The 27199-nt window shown below is 41.5% G+C and overlaps 1 protein-coding gene across 6 annotated transcripts in view; it reads right to left on the bottom strand.

Moving 5' to 3' along the window:
- Positions 1-27199, bottom strand: part of SMAD1 (SMAD family member 1) — a 75045-nt gene that overhangs the window by 5422 nt on the left and 42424 nt on the right. For 4 of the 6 annotated variants that reach the window (XM_080393764.1, XM_080393762.1, XM_080393766.1 and 1 more), the window contains exons 2-5: positions 20821-21443; positions 7150-7407; positions 4282-4398; positions 200-421 (exon numbers count right to left, since the gene is read on the bottom strand). In XM_080393764.1, coding sequence (XP_080249890.1) covers positions 200-421; positions 4282-4398; positions 7150-7407; positions 20821-21220 — 997 coding nt within the window. In that variant the 5' untranslated portion in view covers positions 21221-21443. Of the gene's footprint in view, positions 1-199; positions 422-4281; positions 4399-7149; positions 7408-20820; positions 21444-24396; positions 25297-27199 lie in introns of those variants that run through there. The other 2 variants (XM_080393765.1, XM_080393767.1) reach the window with 2 other exon arrangements.

Below are 27199 nucleotides of genomic sequence, written 5' to 3'. Positions count from 1 at the left end.
CGTAATTACACACCAGGCAAGAACAATACTTTACTTGTAAGACCTGGCCAGAAAATTATATATTTACCAGCACAAGCACTTACCCCATGTACCTAGGAAGAGCAGCCTGCTCGTGATGCATATGGCCCAGGTTGTCATGTCTAGAGAAAGGAAAACACCCCACCCTACCCAAAAATGGATGCAAAGATCCAAAACTCACCTTTGCCAATATGCCGCCTGGTGTTCTCAATGGTGGAGTTGCGGTTCACATTTGAGAGCAGCCCCAGGCAAAATCTGTTCTTGTTGTTTGAAGGATCAGTAAAGCCATCCACCAGGACGCTGGTGGAAGAAGCATGGAATGCCTCCCCGACGCGATTGTTCAGCTCATAGTAAACGATGGAGCACCAATGCTTTGGCTCTTCATAAGCAACTGCCTGAACATCTGTAAAGCAACAATGGAAATGTTACAATTTAACTGTGCTGGAATACAGGATCAAGATGTAAGGATTCATAAAACCGCAGATTTTGGCTGAAGATCACTAAAAGATGAGCCAGATAAGCAACTGCAGCTAAATGAAGGCTCTTCTATCTTCAGTTATTTTTGAACTTTTCACAGCCACAGACACACAACAGAATAATCTCACCTCAACTTTACTTGTACAAGACTCAGAAGAGATAAAGGTTTGCCCTAGATATCAACAGAAAAGTGCAGAAAGCTCCTGGGCACATACCAAGCAGTGCCGCAATATCCCTACTGTATTTTCTCCAACACACTGTGGTGTGGGCCCATAGAGCAGAGAAATGCTGCAATTATACAGCTTGGCTTTCTTTCCAATTTAGTAAATTAAGTTCTACTTCAGTTCATTTTCCTCAGCTACCAAATTACAAGTCACCTCTGTGCTTACTGCAAAGTCGTATAGTGACAGGGAGAAACGTCACCACACAATTGCACAAGAGACCATTTGTAACTTTGGGTCCCAAGAAGCGTAACAAGGTAGCTTAAACGTACAGTCAGCAGATCAATCTTTCAGCATGCAGGCCATGCACAAATCTTTCTCCTGGGCTTCTTGGGGTAAGGGTAGGAGACTTCAACAACTAAGGGAGACTGACATTTCTCTGCAGAACATGCATGAAACACATCTTCTGTATGAATAGATACTGCTTGGGACTGGAGGCTGAACAAAAGCCTAATGAGCAGGATCCTAACAATTGCGCTGGGCTGAAAGGCAGATGAAATGGAGGAAGATATTATTTAACGAGAACATTTTATTCATCAAGTACTACCAAATGCAAAATCTGCAACTGTTCATCACCAAAAGAATTACTTGTTGAGTAATAGCATGTTTCTCAGAACATGGTTTTCCAGACTCTGGTAACAAGAAGCTCCTCCTCAGCAGCTCCTAACCGAATCTGGGAATTGTGCAGAATGCCAACAGGAAATTCCTAGTTCACAACTTCTACCCACCAAGCTCTAGAAACACATGAAATGCTTGAGGTAACACTTGTGACTGTGCACAGGGAACAATTTCTCCCAATGATACAGAAGGTCTTTACCAAAAAGTTTCCCACTGGGCGTCCAACAACAGCATAACCTTCTTCTGATACCTCCACCCAGTGTGCATTCTTTCAAGTGCCAAATACAGCTACAAATCATTAAACTGCTTCCAAATAAAAGGAGGCTAGTGAAGGGATGTGGTTGCTTTATGTGGTTTCTTTTGAATGAACAAGACTATTTCACTGCTAAGCCTAGCACAGTTGGACTTGCTGCTAAAATACCAACTTTGCAAATTAAAGCTCCAACTACAGGTCAGAGTGCTAAAATGAAAATCAGGTTGGTATTATGGGAAAAGTTGTTTCTTTGCCTAGAGGTTTCCCTCCCCCAGCCCCAAGTCTTTACTGGAAGCAGTCAACTAAGACTAGTATTCACATTTTCTTTTGTTCACAGATCATACTGCTATAGGTTTACTGACACATGCAAAACAAAAACCAAACACCCCTCAAAAGCAGCAGTACATAGCAGATGCAAAAGGTGGCAAATAATCAAAAGCAGGGTAACATATCCTACATCCCTGTGCAAAACTTCTAAGCAGTGTTTATTGCTGACCAATAATGCTTAAAACACTGGTAAACAGGGGCTGACCTATGCTGATACCTTAGCATTTTCTATCCTTTCACATCACTGTGGGGGGAAAAAAATAATCTATCAGTCATTAATTATTAGTAAGAGGTTACTACACTTTTAATTCCCATGAAGATGCCAGCAATTATCAAAGCTGCAGCTTTGCCCCAGTTCTCAAAGTCAGGAAGAAATCTTGCCAGCTGGCCATTCTTACAGAATTAATCATATCTCTCTCACACAGATTTCATACTAACTTCCTTACATTTGCTTTAAGTCATGCAGAGCAGGTGCGTTTAGTCTCTCTATTCCCAGCATGGGCCAACAATGGAAATTACCCTACTTCACTGACAGGATGCAGCTTGTTAAATCAAATCTCTTAAGACTAACAAATCACTGTGAAAAACATGCTTCTAAAAAGTTTGCAACAAAAATGCTGCAGTAAGTTCACAGTAAAACCTCGTATTTTACAACCTGCAGCAGATTTTTTAAAGTACTGCAGTTACAGCATATATATATATGAATAATAAACACATGAAGGCACACAGAAGTAAGGGATTTTTTCGTTGTGGTGGTGGGTTTTGGGTTTTGTTTGTTTTCTTTAAATGAAGGGATGAAGATGAAAATCCATTGTATTAAAGTATGAAGAGGGAAAAATACTAACAGACAATTTTTATTTTGAAATGGTTCAAAGTTAAAAAGCAAGAATAAAAACATAAACACTTTTATCTTTATCAACTCTCATGTAATAGAGGAATTCTATCTTGTGCATTTTGTGAGAAGGACAAACATGCAAAGGTCTGCAGTTAGGCATAAACATTGATAAACATACTTCGGGCCAGCAAGGACTATACATACACACCTAGTGTACTGGATCAGTGTAAAGTGGAAATGCTACAGATGGAATTTATCACATGCAAAATTCATTCCACGCAGAGTGTAAACAGGTTAGCACAAAAGCTATCCAAATAGTTCTGAGAGGGCAAATATACTTCCTGAAACCAGAAATCAAGCTTAGCAACAAAACAAGTAAAAAAAAAAAAAAAAAAAATCAAACAACAGCTAGATTGTTCATAGGCTTGTGATCTTGATAATCATTCTGGCACAGCATCCAGCTTGCTGCTCTTTCTTGGCATGGGCCACAACTGTGCAAGCTTATGTGTTCTCTAAAAGGGCTATTTCTCACAGTGTGATGAATGTGCTAAATCCTTTACTTAGCAGTCATGGCTGGCTGCAAAGGCTTTAAAAGGCAATGTGTAAAAAGATGTGTGTGTCACAGTCATAAAGCAATAGGTTTTTAATACAGATTTTAGAGACTGTAGCAATACCACACCTCAGGCGCACAGCTCTGAATTCCAAACCAAGTGCTATCACTGCACGACTCAAAGATGGAACAAAAATGGGGAGAGAAGGTGCTACAACACAAAATACAAAAAACCCAAAAACTTCAAACACCCTTATGACCAGGAGAATAGTAAATTATTAAAAGCAGAGCATACACTTTAAGGACTGAAGTTTAGAATTCAGGGGAAAAACACTAAGAAAACACCATTTCATGAGATGTACTGTCTCACTGGAAAAAAAACAGTTTCCAGTTGCCCATGTAAAATATGTCTGGGTGTTTATATAAACTGTCAGTATTAGCATCTATCCTCTGATTAAGTCTTTACTTGGAGAGCTATACTTGACCATACCTACTGTCATCCACAACTCAGTAGGCTTTATATAGCATTAACTGCATTTTTCCAGTAAATCAATGTAATCGTAATAGAGAAAAAGGGATTCCTTTCCTTGCACACATGTAACTTCAGCATCACACACAGAAATGTGCAGCATCACAGGAATTCTTGCTGTTCAGTGATTAGTGGAAGTTCCAGATACAAAACATAAAATTACTTTGGTCATTGAGTTGGTTAGGAGTAAGAAAGTAATAAACCTCATAAATTTTATGTTTTTAAAGAGTCATATGATAGTTTCTTATCCTAAATAAATATTTACATTTATAAATTTTCATCTGCAGATTTACTATTTCATCCCTCACAACACCACAAAAAATTACGTCTGTTTTTTTTTATTTTCTACAGCCAAAAATTCCATAAACATACAGCCAAAATCAAAACTCAATTATTAAAAGTAAATCCTGAAAGTTCTTTACTCTTAAGACAACAAGAAGGAAGTGTTTTTACCTCCTCTGTGTATGTCAGGGGGAATTGCGGGTGCCATCATGTTGGTATCCATTGGCTGGGAGGTATCGTGTGTCATCTGATCTTCCGGAGGCAGGTAAGCAGGAGGGGGAGTATCAGCTAAATATAGAAAAGGCAGAGACACACAAGTCCTTTCCTCTCTTTAAAGTATATATACATAACCACATAAACAGTTTTGGCCTGGAAAAGCTTCCAGCCTGACTCAGCAATAAACTTCCACCTACCAGCAATCTGAGAAAGCAATCATGGACCTTGAATCAGAAAAGCAAAGAATTATTGTGCATATTAAGCACAACTGCAATAAAACCAAGTCACTTCCCCACAGTCAAGCTGCAAAATAAAACTCAGCTATGCTTCCAGCCCACATTTTTTGCATGTTCAAAGTGACATATAGACATTAAGAAACAAAAAGGTCTCAGGACCAGGCCAGAAGTAGGTACCTAATATGGTAAACGTGAACAGAAGTTGAGGCACAAAACTTCCAGTTCGAAGTTTTCTGTCTCCAACATGATTCCATCAGCAAAGTATGCAAACATCCCAGATCTATTCAGGACCTTATTATATTGTCGTTGCAAGTTATTAGCTCTATTTTCCTAGGTTGGCAACAGTAGAAAGTTTTCATGAACCCAAATTCTACAGAAGTAGCCGTCTGGGTCTAGAACTCATCTGTCAGTGTCTCTTACCAGCTGTACTGCCCTGTGCAGGACTGAATCACTCCCATAAAACTAGCCTGTGCACAATGACTGTACTCACTAACATGCTGCTTTTAGCCCTGTTTGAAGTGTTCCAGCCAGGTACTCGCATTGCCCTTCAGCTGCCTATTCCACTTCTGGGAAAGTTTCCCAAATGGCTTCTTAGAAGCTGCAGGAAGTTGCCAAAGTCACTATTTCCCAATACATCAGAGGACACTCTCCTTCCAATCAACTGTGCAGAGATGCATGCAAAAGAAAGAAACCCTGGCTTGATCCCTGCAAGGCTTCACTGCAAAAGCTGAGATTAGATTAGCACTGTACTATCCTGGCAAACATGGCTGCTGCTCATCCCACATTTACTTCCACTACTGAGAGCACGGACTGCAAACTACCACAGCAAATAATCACAGGGGTCTCCAAAACCTCCAAAATCAAATTAGCATCAACAAAAGGCAGGAGAATCATACCACTACTGCTTTGTAAGTTTTGGGGTTTAGTTGTTGTTTTGGTGTGGTGTGGTTTGTTGTTTATTTTTTTTTTTTTTAAGAAAACACATGTTAATGCAATCTATTAGCTGCTTATTGTTTAGCAGATACTCTGCTGAGAGCTTTACATCTAATGCTGGCAGGTACCTTGCTAATTCCCTTACTTGGATACTCTCAGTTGGACAAGAGACAGCAGTGGAGAAAGACTTGAGACAACAACAGGACTGCATTAAAAGCTTAACACTCTGCCCTGGAGTTTTAAACCCCGTGTTTTACTAAGCCTTAAATGTTCATTTGTGTGCAAACATGTTGGTGATGCACAGATAGGGAAACAAGATTGTAAGGCCACAGGCAGCAAATCAGCCAGTATCTAAAAGTTTTCAAGATCTCTGGATAACTGCTTTGCTCCTCTTTTTTTTTTTTTTTTTTTTGTGTATTTTCCAAAAGTCACCCTCTTTCCCCATCAGTGCAAGACAGACAACTATCCAGAGCTAAGCATGAAGGATGTCAGTATCTTGACCTCTCCTCTAGTTCAATTTCTTGACTGCAGCTGTTGGCTTGTCTTCATGGGCATGTGAACAGAACAGACCCTGAAAGATCAAGAGAACTTCCACAAGCCAGTGTTCAGGAAGACCTTGCCAGAGAAGCCTTTATCTCTGCTGGAAGAGCCTCAATCACACCAATCATTTTTACTAAAAAGAAAAAAAAAAGGAAGGAAACACAGCTGGCTTTGTGGCAACTTTTCACTTTAAAAAAAGTGAAAAAAAATTAGAAAAGCCAATACCAACTCTCCTTCCTTCCCTCCTGCCTCTGCAAATTCAGCAGTCTCCATTCACAAGAGAAAATTTTAAAGATAAATACTTATCAGCAGCAGAAATCTATGGAAGTTCATTTCAAGTAATAGAAAACAGATTTTTACAAGTCTGCCGCTTTGTTTACACATGCCCTCCTTCAGCCCCGGAAGAAAACATGCAAACAGAGCACTGCAAGTATTTGTATGGAATCCTTCTCCTAGCACTTAGATCAAGAAATGTGTCACAGACTGCTTCTACAGTATTTTTATACATCCACATGGAAAGACCATAAAAAAGCTTTACAGAATTTTCTACAGACATCACTCGACAAAAGAAAGGTTGTTACATCTTTGACTTTAGGAAGTTAAACAGTCTGAAGATTTCTTTCCAGGGCTTTAAAGAACAATTTTTCTGTTGAAGTATACTTGTTTCTTGAAATTACGTCATTATGTAAATAAACTTTATCAAGCAGCCATAGCATAGTCCCCTTGAGAAACATCCTTCTGCAGAATTAAAGCCTTGTGCTGGACTTCTGGTTATCTCTTTCCTAAGCAAGGATGATCTCCAGCATTACACTTCTTGTGCATTAAACATTATACTTTGTGGTCTAAACTGTCGAACTGGTCCCCAAAACATTCTGAATCCCTCCCCCTGCCCCAGAAGAGTTTTACTGTAACATTGTAACAGTGAGAGAGGCACAATATTAAAATCCTCAATATTATTACTAGACAAAGTGATTACATAGTCTTTATTATTTTACATCTCTCAGCTTGCTACTGAACACAAGTGTTGGCTCATAATTTGGCATTATTAAAGCAAAAAAATCATGGTATCAGCGACATCCAACCCCTTCTCATGGGGAACCAAAGTTGACTGTACCTGGCATCTGGAAAGGACTTCCTGGGTCTGAGCTGGCAGGAGAATGCGGGTAGGTGCTACTGCTGCTTCCAGGCGAGTTTGGATAGCTGCTGTTGGGCGAGTGGGGGAACGGGTGGCTATTGGGTTGCTGAAAAGAGTCCGGGAAAGTAGCATTGTGCGGCATGTGGGGCTCATTTTGTCCCAGGTTGCGGAATTGGGCCAAGAGGCTGTGCTGAGGGTTGTACTCACTGTGCCTTGGAACCAGCACTGGAGGAAGGACTGGAAAGGGAGAAAGAGGGAAAAGCCACAGCGTTAGAGACTCAGTTCTGATGGACTAGGCTATACAGGGGAAAAAAAGCCAAATTCTTCCTCCCCTAAGGCATATTCACATCTGTCTTAAAAACAACGTAGTCAAATCTAGGAGTGCATGTCTAAGCAAGAACTCTTTTCCTTATATCTGGTTACTGCATAGCTTGAATCCACAGCGATCATGCTAGCTACCTGGTTTGCCAGATGGGAGCTTGTTTTCACAGAGGGCCAGCGAAGAAGAGCCAAGAACAAACCACAATGCTGTGTTTTAGCTTTATTCACACAAAGAAATGCTGGGAAGTAAGCACATTACATTGCTGACATGCAGTTCATTTTGCTGCACTTGTGATCCTGCTAATCACGTAATGGCCCGTAACCCAAAACTTTGCTAATAAGGACAGATATTTTTCTGAGGACAATACTAATACTAATAGGCCTTGAACTCAGTCTGGTGTCAACAGCTGTAATTTCATTTTTAACCTGGACTACGTTCTTACAAGTTAGTATTAAAACAGTTATTAACTCTTCAAGTCAGTTTACAAAGTGCGCAATTTAAACAAAATTATGTAGTTCAAAAAAACCAACCGAGCAGCAATTGAGCCCCAACTACATGCTACTATGGGATCAGAGAAACACACATCAGAAACTACGAGTCTCACCGCACTCCCAAGGCCTCCTTCACCAGCAGGAAAACAAAGGTCTCTTTTTAACTGGGAATACGAACATTGTACCAGATACACTAAGACAAACTAATCAGCTCTTGTTCCAGTGCCTCAGTTTCTATCTTTGAACATCACACAGCAAAGTCCAAGCTACTCGAAGGACTAAAAGCTAGTCTTCTTATAGCTTAAGATTTTTGGGTGACAGGGGTAAGAGGAGAGGCAAGGGTGAGGTGAGGGAGATGAGTGCACAGAGTAGTGGAAGTGTATTCCTCTCCACATCTGCCCCCCTTCAGCACCTCCATGGCTGAGCAGGACTGGAAGAAAGCCCCCAAGATAGCCCGCCTTCAAGGGAGGGTGCTGAAAACCCACAAAAAACAGCAAAAGGAAGCCAGGCTACCATCCCCTCTCCTGGAGACTCCTGCCTTGCCTCCAACATCTGGTGGGCACACAGAAAAGGAACAAGAGCACACATACACTACAAGCCTATATTCACGTAATTACCACTCAGATTAAGAAAGGTGTTTCAGAGATAGCTGCTTCAATAAAAGGCTCAATTACAAACTAATTGCAAAAAAACCCATCTTCTTGCCAAGACAAACAGGTTCTTCCAGGACACTGAGGCAACTTCACTGTTCTAGCACTTTGCTTATACAGAACCATTCAGATATTCACATGAGTGTCCTGGAGCCCAAGAGTATCAGGACATCGCTCAACACTTAGACCAGACCCAAGGTCTGGGTCCATGTCTAAAACAGGTACAAAAGGATGCCACACAGAAAACTCAATCAACTCAGTCACTATTCCTAAAGCAAGTCACAGATTAACTAAATTAAAAACAAACAAACAAAAAAAAAAAAACCAACAAAAAACCACACCAGCAGCAGGTTTCCCTTACTCTTTTTTTTGGTTTACGCCTAAGGGAGAAATTAAGCCACCAGATTTCTGCCCATTAGTGGCATTAATGCATGAAAAGTTTTATACTAGGAATCTTCATTGAACATACACTGAAAAAAACCCAACCAAACTCAACCCTCACTACTGCAATTAAGGCTGCCCCTTAAAAGTCAATAGCAGGTTTTAAATATTTAATCTGACGTCTCACTTTCTTAGAGCAGCTTCACTGAGATTCCAACGTATCTCAAATACTTGAGGCAGATGTCACCCCCAAGTTGATTTGTTTAAATATGAAACTTTTAATTAACCAACTCCACTATACAAGGAATACATGACATTCCTAACTATGGCATTTTCTGAAACAAACCAAACAAGTGGAGCTATATTAAAGAAATTACAGCTACAAGGCAATTTCACCCACAGGGCTATTTCATCTGAGAGCCAACACATCTATCTGTCATTCTGTGGAAGTTCTCAATTGCAAAACTTCCAAGGAGAAGCTGCATCTCCCTCAGCTGTGCAGACTGTCCCTTGCCTCTAATGCAACTGTCCTCACATGTCACTGGAAAAAGCCATTTTTAAAAAAAAAAAAAAAAAAAAAAGTCCGTCAACATTCACGTGGACATCAAATATCCTCTCATTCACAACATGGCAAATGTCAAACCCAATCTCCCTGAATATTACGATCTCTCAGAATTAAGCTTGAACCTAGCAGTCCTTTTGCAGTGAGGTCAAGCACTATTTATTTGTCATAGCCAACTTTTGCTGGGCTAATAAATTACCAGTGAAAAAAGTAACAATGAGATCATGTGTTAAAAAAGTATTTTCCTTCTCCTGCCTTTATGATTCTTCCTTACTTTTCCAAGCATTAAAAATACATCTTTCCTACCTCTTCCGTTCCTATGGATGAAGGTCAAACCATTAACTTCTCTGAAAGTAATCTGTGCAGAAAGTATATACCTACATTTCCCACCACCCTACCTCCCATTAAACAATGACATATATGACATCACAGGAAGCCACGTGATTTATAGCATTTTAAAATAGCAGGAGAACAGGATATTTTCTGTATGCTTTCTGTAATTAAAATAAAGCAGTGCCAGATTTTGCCAAGGTGTATACAAGTTTTCTCCTGTTGGGCAGAAACACTGGTGACATTTAAGACTTGAAAGAAGAACAAGCCTCCTCTTCCCAACTCTCCCTCATGCAAACCTATACTTTTTGTTCAGCTACTTCAACCTCAAATCATTAAATGCCAAATTCTTCAAAATACATATGGAAAAGGGGGAAGGAGGAGAAAAAAGAATACAACTGATATTGATACAGCACAAATTGTCCCAAAAATACCCTTGCAGAATTTAGTTTGAGCGCTGCCCCTAATTCACATCCTCCCTGCATACATACAACCTTAAATGAGGATTAAAAGCCCTGAAAGGCCATGTCAGGTGGGACAGAGACTAAAGCGCTCTAATTAGTCAAATTCCAAGACAGTCACTCACTGCCATAACCTGATCTTTCTGCAGCTCAGACTTTTTTGCAGGCTAGCTGCTCCTACTGGAGTCACAAATGAGTTAATCTGAATGCTGTTCACTCAAGAGTGAAGACTTGAGCAGGGACTGGACCCTTTGCACATATGGAAGGATGCCAAGAGTTCAAAACATAGAGGGATGCCTAGCCTCCTTGCTCCCCTCACCCCTGTGTAAGGCGCTGAGCTTCTGGTTGAGTTGCAAACCTCAACCATATGGAATAACAAATTACTGAAGCTCAGTACAGCAGGGGAGGAGGCTGATCTCTGTTGCAGCTGCCAGCTCCAGGAAGAGGTATAATTGAAGGGGAGAAAGCACGAGAAGAGTTATTCTGTGCTAAGCCAGCACACCTGTTGCTATAAAATAATGAAGCAGCACACATCTTTGCTGTGTGGATCTCCACAGGATGCTGCTCTAAAAGTTTGCAGACAGAATTTTTCCCCTTCTTCAGCGGAAAGGAACACAAACAAAAAAATTATATTTTTTTTCAATAATCATTGTTTCTATTCAGTAGGGGTGTATATATTTAAAGGAAACATACTACTAAATACACTGTTGTCTTGAAAAGCTACTGCAACAGATTTGCAAATCCAACTTAATATTAAAATGGTTAAAAGCAGTTAATTGAGTAGAACCACAAGCCATCCAACAGCTTTATTTCCAAACCTTCTCAAACACCAGATTAAAAGGTTTTATGGGCTATACTGAGACTCAACTGTGCTCCAAGATTTTGTGTCAACGTGGACCTGGAGTTGAGAGTTAATACATGACGACTAGCAGTAATGCTACTAGTAATGAAGAGGAAGATAAATCACCTGGAAGTCAGGCAGGGTATTTTGTGGAACTGTAGCTAAGAAGAGATGCTGTATCTGTCAAGACAGCCTCGGAACTGGGTAGCTTGTTTTTACCATTCAAATAATATCCAGAGTATGCCCGTACCAAACAACTGGAGCTGTATTAAAGAAATTACAGCTACAGGGCTATTTCACCCACAGGGCTATTTGATCTAAGAGCCAAGAATGCTAAAATACAAAAGCTATACTAAAGACAACCTGGCTGTTCAGATAAATGTTCCAACTAACCACACTAAGAAAGAAATGCTTTTATGAAAATGTAATGGTGGCCTTTGAAGAACGCTACTGATCTCTCTTCTTTCTGTCCCCAGCATGTCATCCTGTTTTTCAGAAAACTAACAGGTGTGCTGTCCTAGAGTAAAGATTTTCTTGGTTTTCTTTTTTGTTCGATTTTCACATTCTGGAGATAATGATTTTAGCAAACACAGGAAGTCTCCCATTTATTAATATAACTTATTTTAAAAAAAGTTTCTCTATTAAAAAAAACTCCACTTAATCCAAGCCAAAGGACCTGCTGTACTTTCAAAGTAGCATACTTTTGATCCAGATGGGTTTTGTTTATCTTACACAAGCCCAAATGACAGATAGCTTCCCTCAAGGGCTCACTCTTTTCCTCCTTTCCATGTTACATTAACATTTGGGTAGGTATCTCTCCTTCCATGCCTGGAAATTGAAAGATCAGGTAATGAAATACAAGGGGCCACAAACAAGAAAGCAGATTTTGATCATCTTTCCTTGTCACAGTAGATTCTACTACTTCTGTGAGCTTTTGGGAAGAAAAAAAAAAAAAAAGAAAAAGAAAAAGATGAACAACTGCTGCTGCACCTTCTGCTCTTAAGAATCATGACAATTTAGTCATCATATGTTCTGCAGAAGAGTTTATACAAGCTTATAGCACACCAGGGCCTTCAGCCCTAATGAAGACCTGATGGTACTATCATTAGACAATGTACTTTAATTTCCAAGCATCATATAGCTGTATTTTCATATGAATTTATGCAAAGCCACTTATGTTTTCCTAGAAAAATAGAACTGTGGGTTGGGAAGGAGGAAAATCCTCACACACAAAGTTCATGCTATGTGGAAATGGGTATGAAAACATGGGCAGGAGGAGGAACTTGGCGGCTTGTACTCCAGATAGAAAATCCTGCAAAGATGAAGTTGTAATAAAAATGAGGGATTGGGGGAGGGAGGGGAAACAACCACCAAAAAAACCCCACAGCAGCAGTGTTAAACTAACAAATTTCAACCCTCCTAAAGATTCCTAGCTTAATTTCCTGCCTTTGAGGCCACAGCAGCTGAACCTGGCTGTGGCATCCTGGCAAGCAGTCCAGTCCCACGGTGGGAACAGAGCAGGTACCAACGTATGCTCAGCTGAACGTGCTTAGTTTTGCTTGCTGTCTGTAGCATTAGGGAGTCACTGAAGCACGCTGACTGAAAGGTCTTGCCAAGATCTTGCTTGTAAACAATAAAACACCAAGTAGAAAGAAAAGTTCTAATGTCATTAGGTTTTCCCGTGTTGCCCAAAACAAAACCTGGCAAAATTGAGTATTCTTTGACCAAAGGACAAGTTCTCACATACTAAGACACTTACGTGTCTACACTTAGGATAGGGTTTACTCTGGTTAGAAAAAATTAATAGTGTTGTGGCAAAAGCAATCTCTGAGGATCTAGCTACTTCATGTTGTTCCAGTAACACCCGGCTTAAGCAAAGCTGTACTGGCTGTGGTAGCAGAGCTTTGCTTTACTGTTTTCTCACAAGCAGAAGTGTCAGCCTTTTAGACTTTTGTTCCAAACCTAAGTTCTAGTAATGGCAAGTGAAAAGGCTCAATAGTAGTTATTCAGCAGCCTGTTTTGGGTGACACAAACATGCCAGGCTTTCTACTCCCAGAGAAACCTGAGAACCGTCTTGCTTCCTCAACTCTTCTATTTTGCAGTTTCAGTAGACCCCATTGATTTGTCATTTTATATAGTTACAACTGAAGACTGTATTTACTAAACAAAAAAAAAACACCAAACAAAAAAACCCAAAAAACCACCCACCCCCCAAAAAAACAAACCACAAAACCAAAAAACCACACAAAACACACAAAAACCCCAAACAATTGTTGCTTTACTGACTTTACTTTTACATCAGACATCTGGTCTAAATGCATTTGGCAAGGAATATTAGTACACTTCCTGCATTACAATATTCAGCTAACATTAGATTTTATTTGCGGATGCTCTGATAAGCTAACATTTTGATTGAACTGATTTGTCAAGGCCAGTTTCAGAATTTAGTACTAATTATATGCACATTAGCAAAGGAGTTCTTGTAAGCGGATTTGGGGGAGAAGCAGTCCTGATATAGGGGGAAGTTATAGTGCGATAGTGTATATTAACTCAGACGTTTACACAGACCAGAGTTCAAATTACCTGTACGAAAGCCACAGTCACCATCCTACCGAGTGGGTTAAAACTTGGAAGTCTGGTCTTTTAAGTCAGAAGAAACATCTGTATGTGGTTAATTTTAAAGAAATAAAAAGGACACAAACACATCCTTCTCGACAACTTTTATGCTTTTATTGCAGCTTGTTTTTCTGACACACGGTGAGGTCAGACAAGGAAAACCCTGTTATTAGGCCATTCCCTCCTTTCTGCCTACTTCAATTCCTCTCTCTCCCCCAGCTTGGTTGTGGTGGGGAATTTTAGAACCAAATTCTGCAAAACTGCCATGAAGAAAGTTTTCTACTACATGCCAAGCAAACTGACAGTTACTTGCTATTTTGGGAAACCACCCTATAATTGTGCCCACCTGTTGCAGCATGCTATTTTTAAAGTTACGCCCAACAGCAGCATTACACAGTGATATGGCAAAACGTCCCAGCGACAACACTCTCAGCTCCCTCACCCCCAGCTTGCAGAGGCACAGAAATCCTGCTACAGAAATCACATGGGAACAAGGATTTTTCTAACTTGGTTCTACCTATTAACTCCAAAGGCATGCACTGGTTCTCCACTCCCTTATGTTCTCTGGAGCAGCTTCCCTTTCGCCTTCACTCCTCTGGCCCCTCTCCCCCTCGCTCCAATGCCTGGCGCTGCTGCCGTTATCCTCCACCAGGCCTGCTGCTGTGGGAGTTGCACCAGCAGCTGCTCTGTTGGGCTCCCTCCAGCCCGGGCCATCAAAGCTCTTCCATTTGGCTGTGAACAGCATGCAGGCTCTCATGCTGACCCCCGTTCTCCCAAGTGCTAGCAGGTGGCAGCCACCAAGCAAGTCCCAGGACCCCAAGAAACCCAGCCATGCAAGCTCACAGTCCTAAAGGGACTAGCTGCTTACTCACAACTTCTCTCCTGGCTCCAAATTTGATTTTGACAGACTCAGAGCACCTGCCAATTTGACAGCCCCAGGAGCTGCGCTGGAACCCTGCTGCTTGCCGAAAGTGGTACTAGCGATCCCACGGGCAACCTGCCACACCAGGCTGCGTCAGGTTTGATGCGCAGGAGTAGGTCGTGATGGGTTTTTAACGATCCTCTTCTCAATTTACCCTGGCTAGAAACAGTTCGGGAATATTCAATAGCATATGTAGCGATCCTAGGCCAGTTGAGTACAGGGGGATGAGATGGGGATGACTAACTGACACATTTCATTTTTCTGTAAAGTACCTAGAGATAGAGCTCACAAGCATGACCACGCCAATATACATGAACAAACACCTGTGTGATTTCAAATGGCATTACTAAACTCCTTTAAATATGCCTTATTTTTCTTTCACTGAGGACCACAGCTGCAGCACTGTACAAGGGAACATTCAAGAAGCATTCACTTCCAGGACCTGTAGGTGTTTTCTAAACCTGCCTTATCCTGGATTTCCAGTTTTAAGCTTCCTTCTGCACCCCTGGAGCCTGCAGTAGGTGTGCAGCCTTATGGAGACTCAAGAGCAAATAGCAGGGGAGATCAAAGACAAATAGGAAAACAATCAGGTTAAAGTCATAGGCAAGGTGTCTACACTAGGAGCAAAACCAGCATGACACACCACCTACCGCTCTCCTCAGAGCCTGGAGACCTGGCCTGTTCTTACGGCAAAACGCAGCTGTACACTTAGGTAAGATGTTTCTTGCCAAAAACAAGCTTCCTGAAGCAGACATCCACCTTGAATTCATGGTTATAATGGAAAGGAACATCACAATCTTTAGGCAGAACTGAAAATTTAACTGTTCTGACAGTGCACCACGAAAAATTGACCACTGCTCATCCCCTAGTTTGGATAGAACATGGGCATCATCGGCTTCATAAAGCTCCATCATATAGAGCAGGCTGCAGACATCTCTATAAAGAGCAGAAGCTTAACAGAGGAAAAATCATCCAGCCTTTTTTATCTACGCTTTATTGCTAATTGCAAAAAACCTGAACCAGTATAGTTACTCTCTGCCTCCAAGTGGCTGTGCTAATGGGCTGATACATGCAACTGGAATATTACAGACGACAGATTGGCTGCTTCTGGACTGACTTGTTTTAGTATCCCTGTGATTGCATGCTTCAAGCACAATGGAGCATCAGTAAGCACCTCCAGAAATGAATATTGAGAAGTTAACTGCATTTCCCAAGGCAGGTTTAAGCTCACTCAGCTCAATGAAGAGGGGGTTTCTCCCAAACCTGACCTTTGAGCAGGTATTAGACCCTGCACACTCTCAGGAGACAACATTCAGTTGTGGGGTGGGACAGCCGTTTACATAAACACTCTGAACCTACAACCACTCCCACACATGAAACATAAAAGAGAACGCCTCTTTTGCCTCCTTTGTAACATACTATAAACTCAAATCCTTTTCAATCTAGCAGGCTTATGAGCAAGAACGCTTCGTAGAGGCAAACTAACACAATTCTGCATCAGACGGAACCAAGAGGTAGTGTTCACTAGCACTTTAAGAAAATGAAATATTCTGTTTCATCTTCCTTCCTTCCTTCCCTTTAGCTAAAGGCACAAGAACTGAACCACCTCCCCTAAAGTCACCTTAGAGGTGTGATTTAGGTTTGGGGTTTTTTTTTAAAGCAGTGTCAATTTAAGCACCTCTTCATCCTCCCTGCTCACTGTCCCATTCTTTTTGTTTTGCTGCCAGAGCAAACAGGATCCAGGCTTAAAAAAAAAAAAAAAAAAAAAAAAAAAAGTATTTTTTCCCCTAAATTCTGGATGACATCTTTCACCTGATCCCATTGACATAACTGAGGACAGAGGCAAGCGACAGAGGCTGTATCTCCACAGAAACCAAAGGAACAGAATGGAACAAAGTATCTCAGAATGGACTTCCAAATGTCATTTCACACATTCTCCAGCAAAACCTGAGAGGTCATTTGTGGTATTTTCAGAGATACGAGGAACATCACATTCACTTTTTTCTCACAGCTTCTACGTATGCTCTACACCTAATTATTTCTCAAGACTTGGTCATACTTCAGGATGGTCCTAAACCAGGTATGAGCCTAATAACCAGGTATTTCTAAACCAAAACATAAAACTGAGGAGAAAAACAGATTCGGCCAAGTGAGCACACCAGCCGAGTGTGCCAGTTTCTAACAGGCATCAGATTCAGACCCTGCCCTCCCTAATGAAAAGCTCTGCTTTGCCTTGCCAAGGGAGAAATTTGACAGCCATTAGCCACCCTGCACCAGAAACAATTTTGCACACAACAGACGTACAAAAGAGCAGTAGTACTATAACACGTCTTGAGGAGATATTTGTTCCTGGCAGCCAAGTCCAAGGTTGTATTTCTATCCACAGCAACAAAACAGCATCTACTTTCTCCTCTTGTTTCCCACCACCTCCACTCCTTCCCACATGTCATCCTCAGGGCTGTGTTGGCTTACATGTTCCCACAGCCCCTTCGCTGCTCTGATCAGCCTGGAAGATAACACAGCAGGGGAAGGAAAAAATGACTGTGATCTGGTTCAGCACGAAGCCACACAAACAGCTGTGCTGGCACCACACAGCAAGCAGGAGCTGTTTATGCACCCTGCCACAGATCGGGTCATCACCTGAGGGGCAACTTGCTGATACCAAGCTGACCAGGTGTCAGGCTGTCCCAGGAAGGTCACCCTTCCTTGCCTCCACCCTGTGCCGCCTTGCCCCCATCTGACTGCAGTGAGCAAACCGAGGACACTGAGCTTGCCAAGCTAACCCTGCCAATAAGCAGTTTTCTGTCTGTTCGGTTTTCTTGGTCGATTCACCACAGGATCAGATAGGCACCTGTGTCTGCACAGAGCCTCTAGGTCAGGCTAGGAATGAATATGGTACCGCCACATCACACCCACGTGCATTCCAGATGCCATGTTCTCCTCCTTATGCATGGGCAGCAGCAGAGCCTGCGCTCAGGGACACCTGGGATGCTCCCTATTTGAGACTGCCGATAGTTTTCCACCACCTCCCAACTGTATACAACCAGTTCCTATCTAGCCTGGCTAACAGAAAAGTCTCATTTGGATTCAGGTGTAGCTTTGTAGCTGGGAGACGCACCACAGCATGCCAGCTCTCATGTTTTCCAAGCTTATCAAGCTAAACTGCAAGGGTGCAATAAAGTATCAAGGTAGAACACCCATGCATCCCTCTGGCAACATGAAAACAGAGATGCATCCATAGCACTGATTTCCCAACATAAAGCATTACCTGATATTACGTATTTAACGATTTACCACTAATCTGCTCCTCAAAACTTACAGACGCTGAAACAAATCACACTACAATCAGCAAAAGAGTGAACATAAAGATGCCATCCTATGCATGCACCATACGCTTCAGGTCTCTGGTAACTGGATCTGCACAAAGCAGTTCACTGCAGACAAGCAGAGCCAACATTTCACAATGTACCCTGCACCCAAAATGTGCATCGTACACAATCTGAGCATCCAATTTTGTTTTGTCAAGAGCAAGTACATTTCTAACCCTCCTGGCTGCAATTATAGCCTTGGAAACACAAACCTTGATATCTGCTCGAGTCCATAGACTGTTGGAAACAGTGAGTCATACGCGAATTCCCACTACCCATTAATCTCAAAGCATAAGCACTTATGCAGCAATAATGGTGGTTTAATGTCCTGGCAAAAATGGGAAAAAACGGTTAGCAGAATTTGGGAGTGACTGTCAGGAAATGAAGATAAAGACAGTGCTTGGAGGACAGCAAGAACAAGGAAGGGACAGGAAAAAAGAAGTCCTAAGTTACAAAGCACAGCTCTTCATGTCAAAAGGGAGTTCAGCTATCACCTGTTTCCAAAAGCCGTATTCTCCCCACTCATGTCCATGCAATATCCCTCAAAACAACAGCAGATCTGTGACTGACTAAATATAAAACCCTTCTCCTTTACATACGCAGCCAGAGACCTCAGTAAAACCACACTGGGCTTCAAACCCATTCTCACACTTTGGCAAGCCGTTAAAAGTTCAAGACATAATTTCAGTATGCATATAACATAGTACCTCCAGACCCTGATTTAACAGAGCACCTCAGCAGAAATGAACCCTAGCTCCTAGTCAGCAGCTTCCTCCAGAATATTTCAAGTGATTAGAGCAGCACAATTAAGCTTGTAAAAGACTGAAAACTTCTACCAGCTCTGTCAAACTGACTACAGCCCTAACACTTACAAGAAAACTGCCCAGTTGTCTATTAGGCAATTGACCAAGAGTATCCAGTTTTTCCTGAAGAAGGATACTCGGGACAAAAAGGGAAGCATTTTATTTCCACCATCTCCAGCTTCATTAACATTACTGCTTTGGATTTTTTTCCAGCAAAAATTCCATAGCTGGATGTAGACTAATGTAGAGATTTTATCTAATCCAAAAACAATTAAAGAGCAATCCAGGCTTACAGATAACTTTTTCCTCCATTTCCCAAATACAAAATTATCACTTAAACTACTCAGCGGCACTCAACTTAAATGCACATTTTAGTTAGATATCTTCTGAAAGTTCTATTCTATTTTTATTTTGTATATCTCATTGAAGTGACAGGACGTTTACAAATATGGTATAAATGGTCCAAATGAAAACATTCTTAAAGTCAGTAATTGTTTCCAAGATTAAAGCAAAATGAGTTACATGTCATTTAACATTACAGTAACAGTTAAGAGCCCAACTGTTGCTCAGTCTGACAGAAATAGATGTCTTTCAGGAATCTTAGTTTTAAGTATTTTGGAATACCGAACGCACAGACATGTGCTGACAGCTAGCAGTACAAGGACATGACTATTTTATTATCCCGCTACTGCTTAACACAGAATTGTTAAGAATTTTAACATTCTTTTTAAGTTTTCAAATTTTTTAAGATGTGTTTTTCCAGTGCAGAGTTCCTTTGTTCAAGCTTCTGCTGCATACATACATAATGGGTATTACCTCTGCCACTCAAATGATTTCCAACTAACACACCAAAGGAAAATATTTAACACCTAGATATGCTGTGTTGCAGATCCAAGACAAATGCAATTTTTATCCACAGAAAAGCAAACAATCTTGCAACAGTCTTACTTCTACTGTAGTTCTCAAGATGCCCATGACACTGCAGAGACAGCATCACAGTTTCTGAAATGCCTAACACAGATGGACTTCCCAAATTTAAACCAGGGAAGTCCACCCACACCTACAGTGTGTTTCTGCAGATGTCCCTGTACAACCTCACAAGTAGCTGCAGCCTAGTGTAGGTAACATCCAAGCACATTTCACCTTAGTCCCTGGAAGTATTCCCTGATAAAAAACTTGCATAACAAAAATTAAGCAGAGATTTACCAAAAAGAGGTTTGGCCTTTGAAGAAGAGACAGCCAGAAATGACTGCACCTTAGAAAAGAAGTGGAGAAGTGGGTAACAGGTAAGCAAACTGTGCTTACAGGACAGTAAAACTTTTAAGTACAACCAAATGTTAATACAAAGCTTTAAGTTGAGGGGACTGTATTCTGCTGCCTAAAATTCAGTCTTTTCAAAAGGCTAAAACTGTTGGAGACTCTAAAGACATACTACCTTCTGAGTGATGAAGAAACAAAAGTGAAAAGTGAAATAAAAATCTGGAAGTAATAAGAATACTCCTACCGCAGTACATCAGAACGGTTTTCAAGCATAGACTGCAATAATCCTTTACGTTAGCTTGCAATGTTTCAGAGATTCACTGACCTGCACAACTCAGTAAAAAAAAAATTAATTGAGGGATAGTGGTCACCAACAAAACCAGGTGATACCAGGGCCAGCAGCTTGAGGCATATACTAAGACTATGCCTCTCCATACTGATAAAATATTTACACAAGTAAAGCATTCACCCTGTGAAAGCGAGAACTACCAATTAATGCTTACATCCAGATAAATTGCAGAGGAAGAATCTGACATGCGCAAACAGCTACTTCTGCTTATTTAAGCTGATGAGTCACATGATTAATTGCCATACTTTGCATTGTTCAGATAAGGTGTAAAGGTACAAACAAGCAAGAACCTACCAGGACTCTCTACCCTCTTGTAGTGGTAGGGATTGATGCAAACCTCCTTCTGTTTTGAACCAAAAGGAAACTCACAGCATTCCAGCGGTTTCAGTTCGTGATGGCTCTGCAGGTCTGGCCAGCGCCACACTCTACAGTAAATTACATGTGGTAGCCCTTTCCGGTGCGAAACCTGAAGCCGGCCATCCAAGGAACGAGGAATTGTGACACAGTTGCTGGGCTGACCAGGACAACTTAATGCTTTTTCCAGCTCCTCCATAGCACCTTTCTTCTTCTTCAGTTTCTTCACTAACGCATCAACAGCTTTCTCTGCCCATTTTTCTTCTTCGTCCCCCTGCTTCCATCCCAACAGCCTCTTTACTGCTGGGCTGGTGAAGGAGAATAAACTTGTCACATTCATGGTGAACCCACTATGGTGGTAACACAGAACCAGGCAGGAGAGACTGTCCTGTTCTTCCACCACCACCAGAGTACAGCAAATTGTGAAGTAGTCAAAAGCAGCCTGTATCAAAGAATTCTGGTCCCTTCTCCTTTTCAGTCCTCCAGTCCCAGGAAGGCAGTGCTGACATCCCCTCTTGACAGCCGTGACATTCTCATTATTCTAAAGCCTTTTGGCCAAGAACCTGGAGGAGAATATCAGAGGGAGAGAAAAAAATAATTTTACCTTTTAAATTAACAGAGCAATTGAAAACTCCGCCCCTCCCCCCCGCCCCAGCCTGCAGAAGTGGTGTGACCAAAACCCAACCAATATCAAAAAAACCCCAACAAAGTCCTGACAGCCTCCACAACTGGACTCAAGGCACATCTGATGAAGACTTTTAAGCAGTAGGGCCTGCTGCTGAACCCTGTATATCCCTCTCCCCAAAACAGACCTGAACAGATGAGGTGATCACCTTGGAAAATAATGATACAGCATAAAACCAAAAGAGGTTGGGGAAGGGGGGGAGTAGCAGGAGGAGAGGGCAAGGGGTAGAGAGGTAGGTGATGGGACAATTCCCCATCAGCTCAGTTCCTTCATTTGATTTGCTGTGTGGCCTTAGTCATTTTTGTGCCACACTGCAAGGGGGACAGCTACTGCGTTTGCCAGCTTCAAACAATACTTCTGCTCAGTGCCAAGCAAGGTCTCAGTCAGTACCATGAGAAGCTGGATAGAAAGAGCCAAAACACAAGATGACATGGCTGTATTCCCACACATACTTCACAAAAGAGCAAGGGTTCTGTATTAGAAATGTAGTTCGTATTAAATCTAGCCTAAAACAGTCCCTCAGGTTTCCTCTTTCACCATTAAGTGTGAAGAGCACTCCCTCTGCCTATCAGCTGTTGCAACCTTAATCAGTAAAATGTCCCAAAGAACCAGTGCAAGATGACAAGCGCTTTTCTTATTTCTTTTGGAGAGCAGCTGGAAGCAATATGCCCCAACAGCATCATGCTACACAGTCCTCTCCAAACTGCCAGTGATGCAGCTCAAAAACCACCGCGCTAGACTTATATATACACCAATCTGAAACAAACACAGTTCAGCTTCACCTCTGACTTACTTTAAGGAACAAACCAAAAAAGGAGGAAGGAAACTAGAAAGATCTTTGCCTTCACTCATCTCACATGAGAAAGAAAACTCCATCTCCTCACCCCACCAAAAAGCCCTCAAGCTCATAAGCAGACTGTGAGAGAAAAACACCAAGAACCTCACCGATTACATCCTGACCTTTCCCATTGCAATGCCTGTCTGACATACTCAGGGACATACGAAGGAATAGGAAGCCCTGATAAGAGGATTTTAGATGGCACAGTGGCCCTCAAGTTGGGAGACATGGAATAGGAATGAAAAGATGGGTGAAGAGGGGGAGGAACTCCACATACGAAGAAACCCCAGCTGTGACCAGCAAGTTTTGTACTTGCTCAGGCTGGGAGCAGGCAAAAGGCTCTGCTGGAGGAAGCAGGAGACCCTGCACTGGTAGGGAGGAGAAAACGAGACAAAGAGCACTAAACCACTGATTTTCAAACAGAGCATGAAGACAGACAGGAAACGTATCCTGGAGTGGATACTAACAGGTTGCAGAGGAAGGGGGAAGGGGAAAAGGATATGAATGTTTTTGTTGTCATCAGAAAGACAAAAAAAAACCAAAAACCACCCAACCAGCACCCTATACACACACAGAATAGAAGGTGCCAGCACACCTGCATCAGACAGAATTTCAGAGTTATAGTACGAAAAGATTGCAGATCTTAGAATTGTAAATGCTATGCCACGCTTACCCTCCTGGCCATCATGCACTGTAATGGTTTCATACTGTACTACTATTCTTGAAGTACTTTAAGCTGAAAACCATCCACTTGATTCAAATTAATTTGTCACTAAAACAATTATCTAATTGCAAAGGTTCAGTTTTATTATGCTGAATGCATAAACTACTTTTATGTGAATAATGATTATGGACTAAGACATGGACCATGTCTACCTCCACTCCAGAGTGGTACTTTCCATTTCTTTTATGTTAAGAATTGTATTTGAAATAATAATGTCAATGCAATGGAAGATTCACATCAGCCTGGGGCAAGTTTAAGATATTTTTTTTGTTACCTGGGCATATGCCATACTATTAAATGAACTGAAACTCCATTACTGTCACTGACTGTACCACAGGTATACTTACTTTATCCTTACATACAGTGTAAAGAGCTCTATTAAAATGCTGAGCTAACTTGAGAACTGTATTACCAGAACCGCAGTACACATGCTTAAAATGTGTTTGTAAGCAAGTTATTCTCAACTTCATATATAGTCTGTATCAATACTCTCAATATCTTTTTTTCTGTATCTTTGCAACAAAAGATACAAGTTCCACACACAAAACTTTGCTACATCACCAAGTAATCAAGTCAAGCTTTCTACTTCACATTCATTCAAATTAAAAATACAATATTTAAAAGACTGGAGTTGAAGTTCTAATAAAAAAGAAAGTATGAAGTCTAAATCTCAATGCAGACTTCTTTCAACATTGATAATGAATGCAGACATGGTTCTACCTAGGCCTGACTCATTTCCACCAAGCTACTTTGAAAATAATTGGCCAACCAACTTGCTGTGAAAAAGTCCCATCTATTAAGACTTTATGTTTATACCAGTGCCTGAAAATATAACCCTAACGTGAACTTGTACACAAGCTCTCCAAAGACTAAGACAACACTCAGGTGCAGCCCCAAGTAGTCAGACCATAGAAACAGATTTTTTCAAAGCCTTTGGATTAAATCCTGTAACACACACGTCCCACTCCCACAAATACGCATTCAAAAACATATTTCACCATTACAATCAAAGGTATTATCTTAACAGATAGTATTTCTTTAGCAACAACTGCAGCAATAAATGCGCTAGGAGCAGGAGTAGCAGCATTATGTACAGTACTTGTAGATATGCTCAGAAGTAATGCAGCTCAGCAGGACCCAGCCAGCCTCTAACCCAGGGACTCCTGCTGAAGTCCTGCCTGCCCAGGCAAAGTCTAAGCACACTCCAAGACCTGAACAAGCACCAAGATTAAGGGGGAGAAAACCCACAGACTGCTGTATACTACTCACACTAAGCTCCAATACCAGTATTAAGCTTAAAAAAACACTAAAAAAAGGCAGCGTAGGTGGAGCTTTTCATTTCCAAGAAGCAGAGAGCGCATCCACAGTGCTGAGCCCTTGCCAGTACATTCCGTTTCCCTTTCTGCCACTCTTGGTTTTTGCCGTGCATCATTTCCTGTATTACTTTTGCACAAAGTGGTCTTATCAGCTGGAAGTACAAAATAAAGATTAAACCACGAGTCAGCAGATGACACAGTCTGCTTCTTTCTTCCCCAAATACACATGCCCTTCTGGGAAAGCAGGAGTTAGTATTTCTAATAGCTGAGTGACCACCAGCCCTTGAAGGGTAGGTTTATTCACAAGGTAAGAGTGAAACAGAAACCTAGGCCAAACAACAAGACTCTAAAAGACAGCCTGAAATCAGTTTAAAGGAAATTGAATTGTTACCCACTTATCAGCCACTCTTTACACATCAAAACTCATGCACTTTTTATTACGTGTTCTGTCTGCTGACAGGTGATTTGGAATCAACAAACTTGTTTTAAATCGCAATGCTACTTATTTGTCAACCTTCGCTGCTGCTTTTGTGTAAACTTTGGACCAACATACAAACTTGCACACAGCTTGTCAGAAGCCTACAAGAAAAAAAAGTGATTTTATATACATATATGTATGTTTGGCCAGCCTTGTATTTAAACAAATGTATTCAGGCAAAATGCCTGAAAGTGAAGTTCTATTTTCTATTTTTCTAGCCCTCAAAGAAGAGATGGTTACTCTTTCAGCAACACTAAGCAGACAGTAAAATACTCAATGAGACTGTTTTCAGATTCCCACAGGAGATCCCATAGGAAACTGTCCCACTTTGCATAAATGACTGTTTTTGGTGGGTGGAGAAAGGGTTAGGACAATTAGATGATCCTCTCCCAGGGGTGGGGTGGGGGAGCAGGGGGGTGGGAAGTGAAACAACTCCTAGCCCAACTTTCAGGCAAACAAGAAGCGGCTCTAACTCTTCTACTAATTTCATTATTTGTATTACAGGCTTAGTGATGCAGGCAAAGAGGATCCTATTAAAATATTTTTAATATATGCTCAGCACACTTAAGACATAAAAAGGGGCAGAAACCACAGTGAAGAGAATCTACATAATTGTTAATGGAGAGAACTGTCTAGCCTTTGACTACAGTTTAAAAATTCAATTTATTTTATTTTGTTCAACATACATACCTCCTCCTAGCGTCCATTACTTACTGATGATATTGAGCAATTTTAATTTGCTTTTTTAAAAAATTAGGAATTTAGCTTCTCTGAAAGAGACATCTTTTCAGCAACTCATGTACTCAGTACAATATTTAGAACTTTTTTAAAAAAGAAAAAAATATAAGATTTGGTATAGAAGCCAGGGAGCTGTCACTTTACTCCTGCAAATACTGTCTCCATGTATTACTAAAAAGCATGCAGTCTAAGCAGCTGTAATGCTAGAATGTGTTACAACAGATTGTGCACTTACTAACTTCCTCTGACTCCCTATTCTTGGAAAAAGCAGAAAAAAGTTTCAATTTCTTTCTTAAAGAGATGTGACTTGTAGAACAAAAAGTCCAGAGTCTTCTGCTGAATTATTCTGGTTTTAATCAAAGAGTTCTTTCTTTGCACCTTCTTATGGTAAAAGATCAGATCTTGCTCATCTTGGAAAAACGCATGGAAACCTGCTAAAAGCCTCAGTGGCACTACAACGCACATGCAAAAAGAAAGCCAAGTTTCATTTCAAAGTGCTGTAGAACTCACTAGACCAGGGGTCCTCAAACTACGGCCCGCGGGCCAGATACGGCCCCCCAGAGTCTTCAATCCGGCCCCCGGTATTTACAGAACCACCCCCCCCACCCCCCCCACCCCCGGGGTTGGGGGGGAACCAAGCAGCCGCAGATGGCTGCCTGCCACTTCATCCGCGCGCCGGCTCCCTGTTTAAAAAGTTTGAGGACCCCTGGTCTAGAGAGTTCATACAGAACCTGACTTGGCCTCCCTTGTATTTCTGGAAAGGACCATGACACAAACCAAACACTTGTATATGACTTCTTGGCATGGTAGAAACGATTCAAGAAAACACTTGATGTGTAATCCTGTGTTAATTTCTGATATGTATCATATTGTTTGAGGAAAGAGAAGCACACTGGTGTTGAAAATACTTCATCATACTTAACAGGAGTAGGTAGTTTTTTCCCGGACACTGCATTAGCCTCCCTCACTTAGGCCCAGCAAGGGGAAGGAAGGTACTTCCAGCCTGTTCTGCAAAGTAGCCTCTGTCTTGGCTCCTGAGAGACAGACCAAAACACCCAGTCTGTGAAACCTCTTCCATGATCACTGCTCACCCTATCTGGCTGAGGGATGGCCCTTTCAAAACCTCCCATGTATCACTGTTCAGCCCACAGAGAAAATCCTTCCAGATATCTACGCGCAGCCTTTAGCTCAGCAAGTGGTAGGAAGTGTCACGCACAGAACAGGTGCTGACGGCACCCCAGCTAACGTGACAGCAGCCCATCCAGTCTCCTGTAAGAAATACCTAGCTGTTCTCTACAGGGAAGTAATATTTGCCTTTAGAAGGAGGACTGGCACAACTTCTAACTTACTTGATAAGCCAAATCAAATCCATGAGGTCTGAGCACCTAAGAGCAGATTCACAACTTACTCAAAATGAGACAGTAGGGTCAATATGCACTTTACCGATGGAGGTGAGAAGGGCAACAGCAACCCAAACAATTAAACCCACACAGCTCAGTTACTCCAGAGCATGAAGAAATAATCTTAACACTATCAGCAT

Source organism: Falco punctatus, assembly GCF_963210335.1.
Source record: "Falco punctatus genome assembly, chromosome: 1".
NCBI classification, from domain to species: Eukaryota; Metazoa; Chordata; class Aves; order Falconiformes; family Falconidae; genus Falco; species Falco punctatus.
Note: the sequence above shows the minus strand (reverse complement) of the source record. Positions and strands in the feature narration are given on the sequence as shown.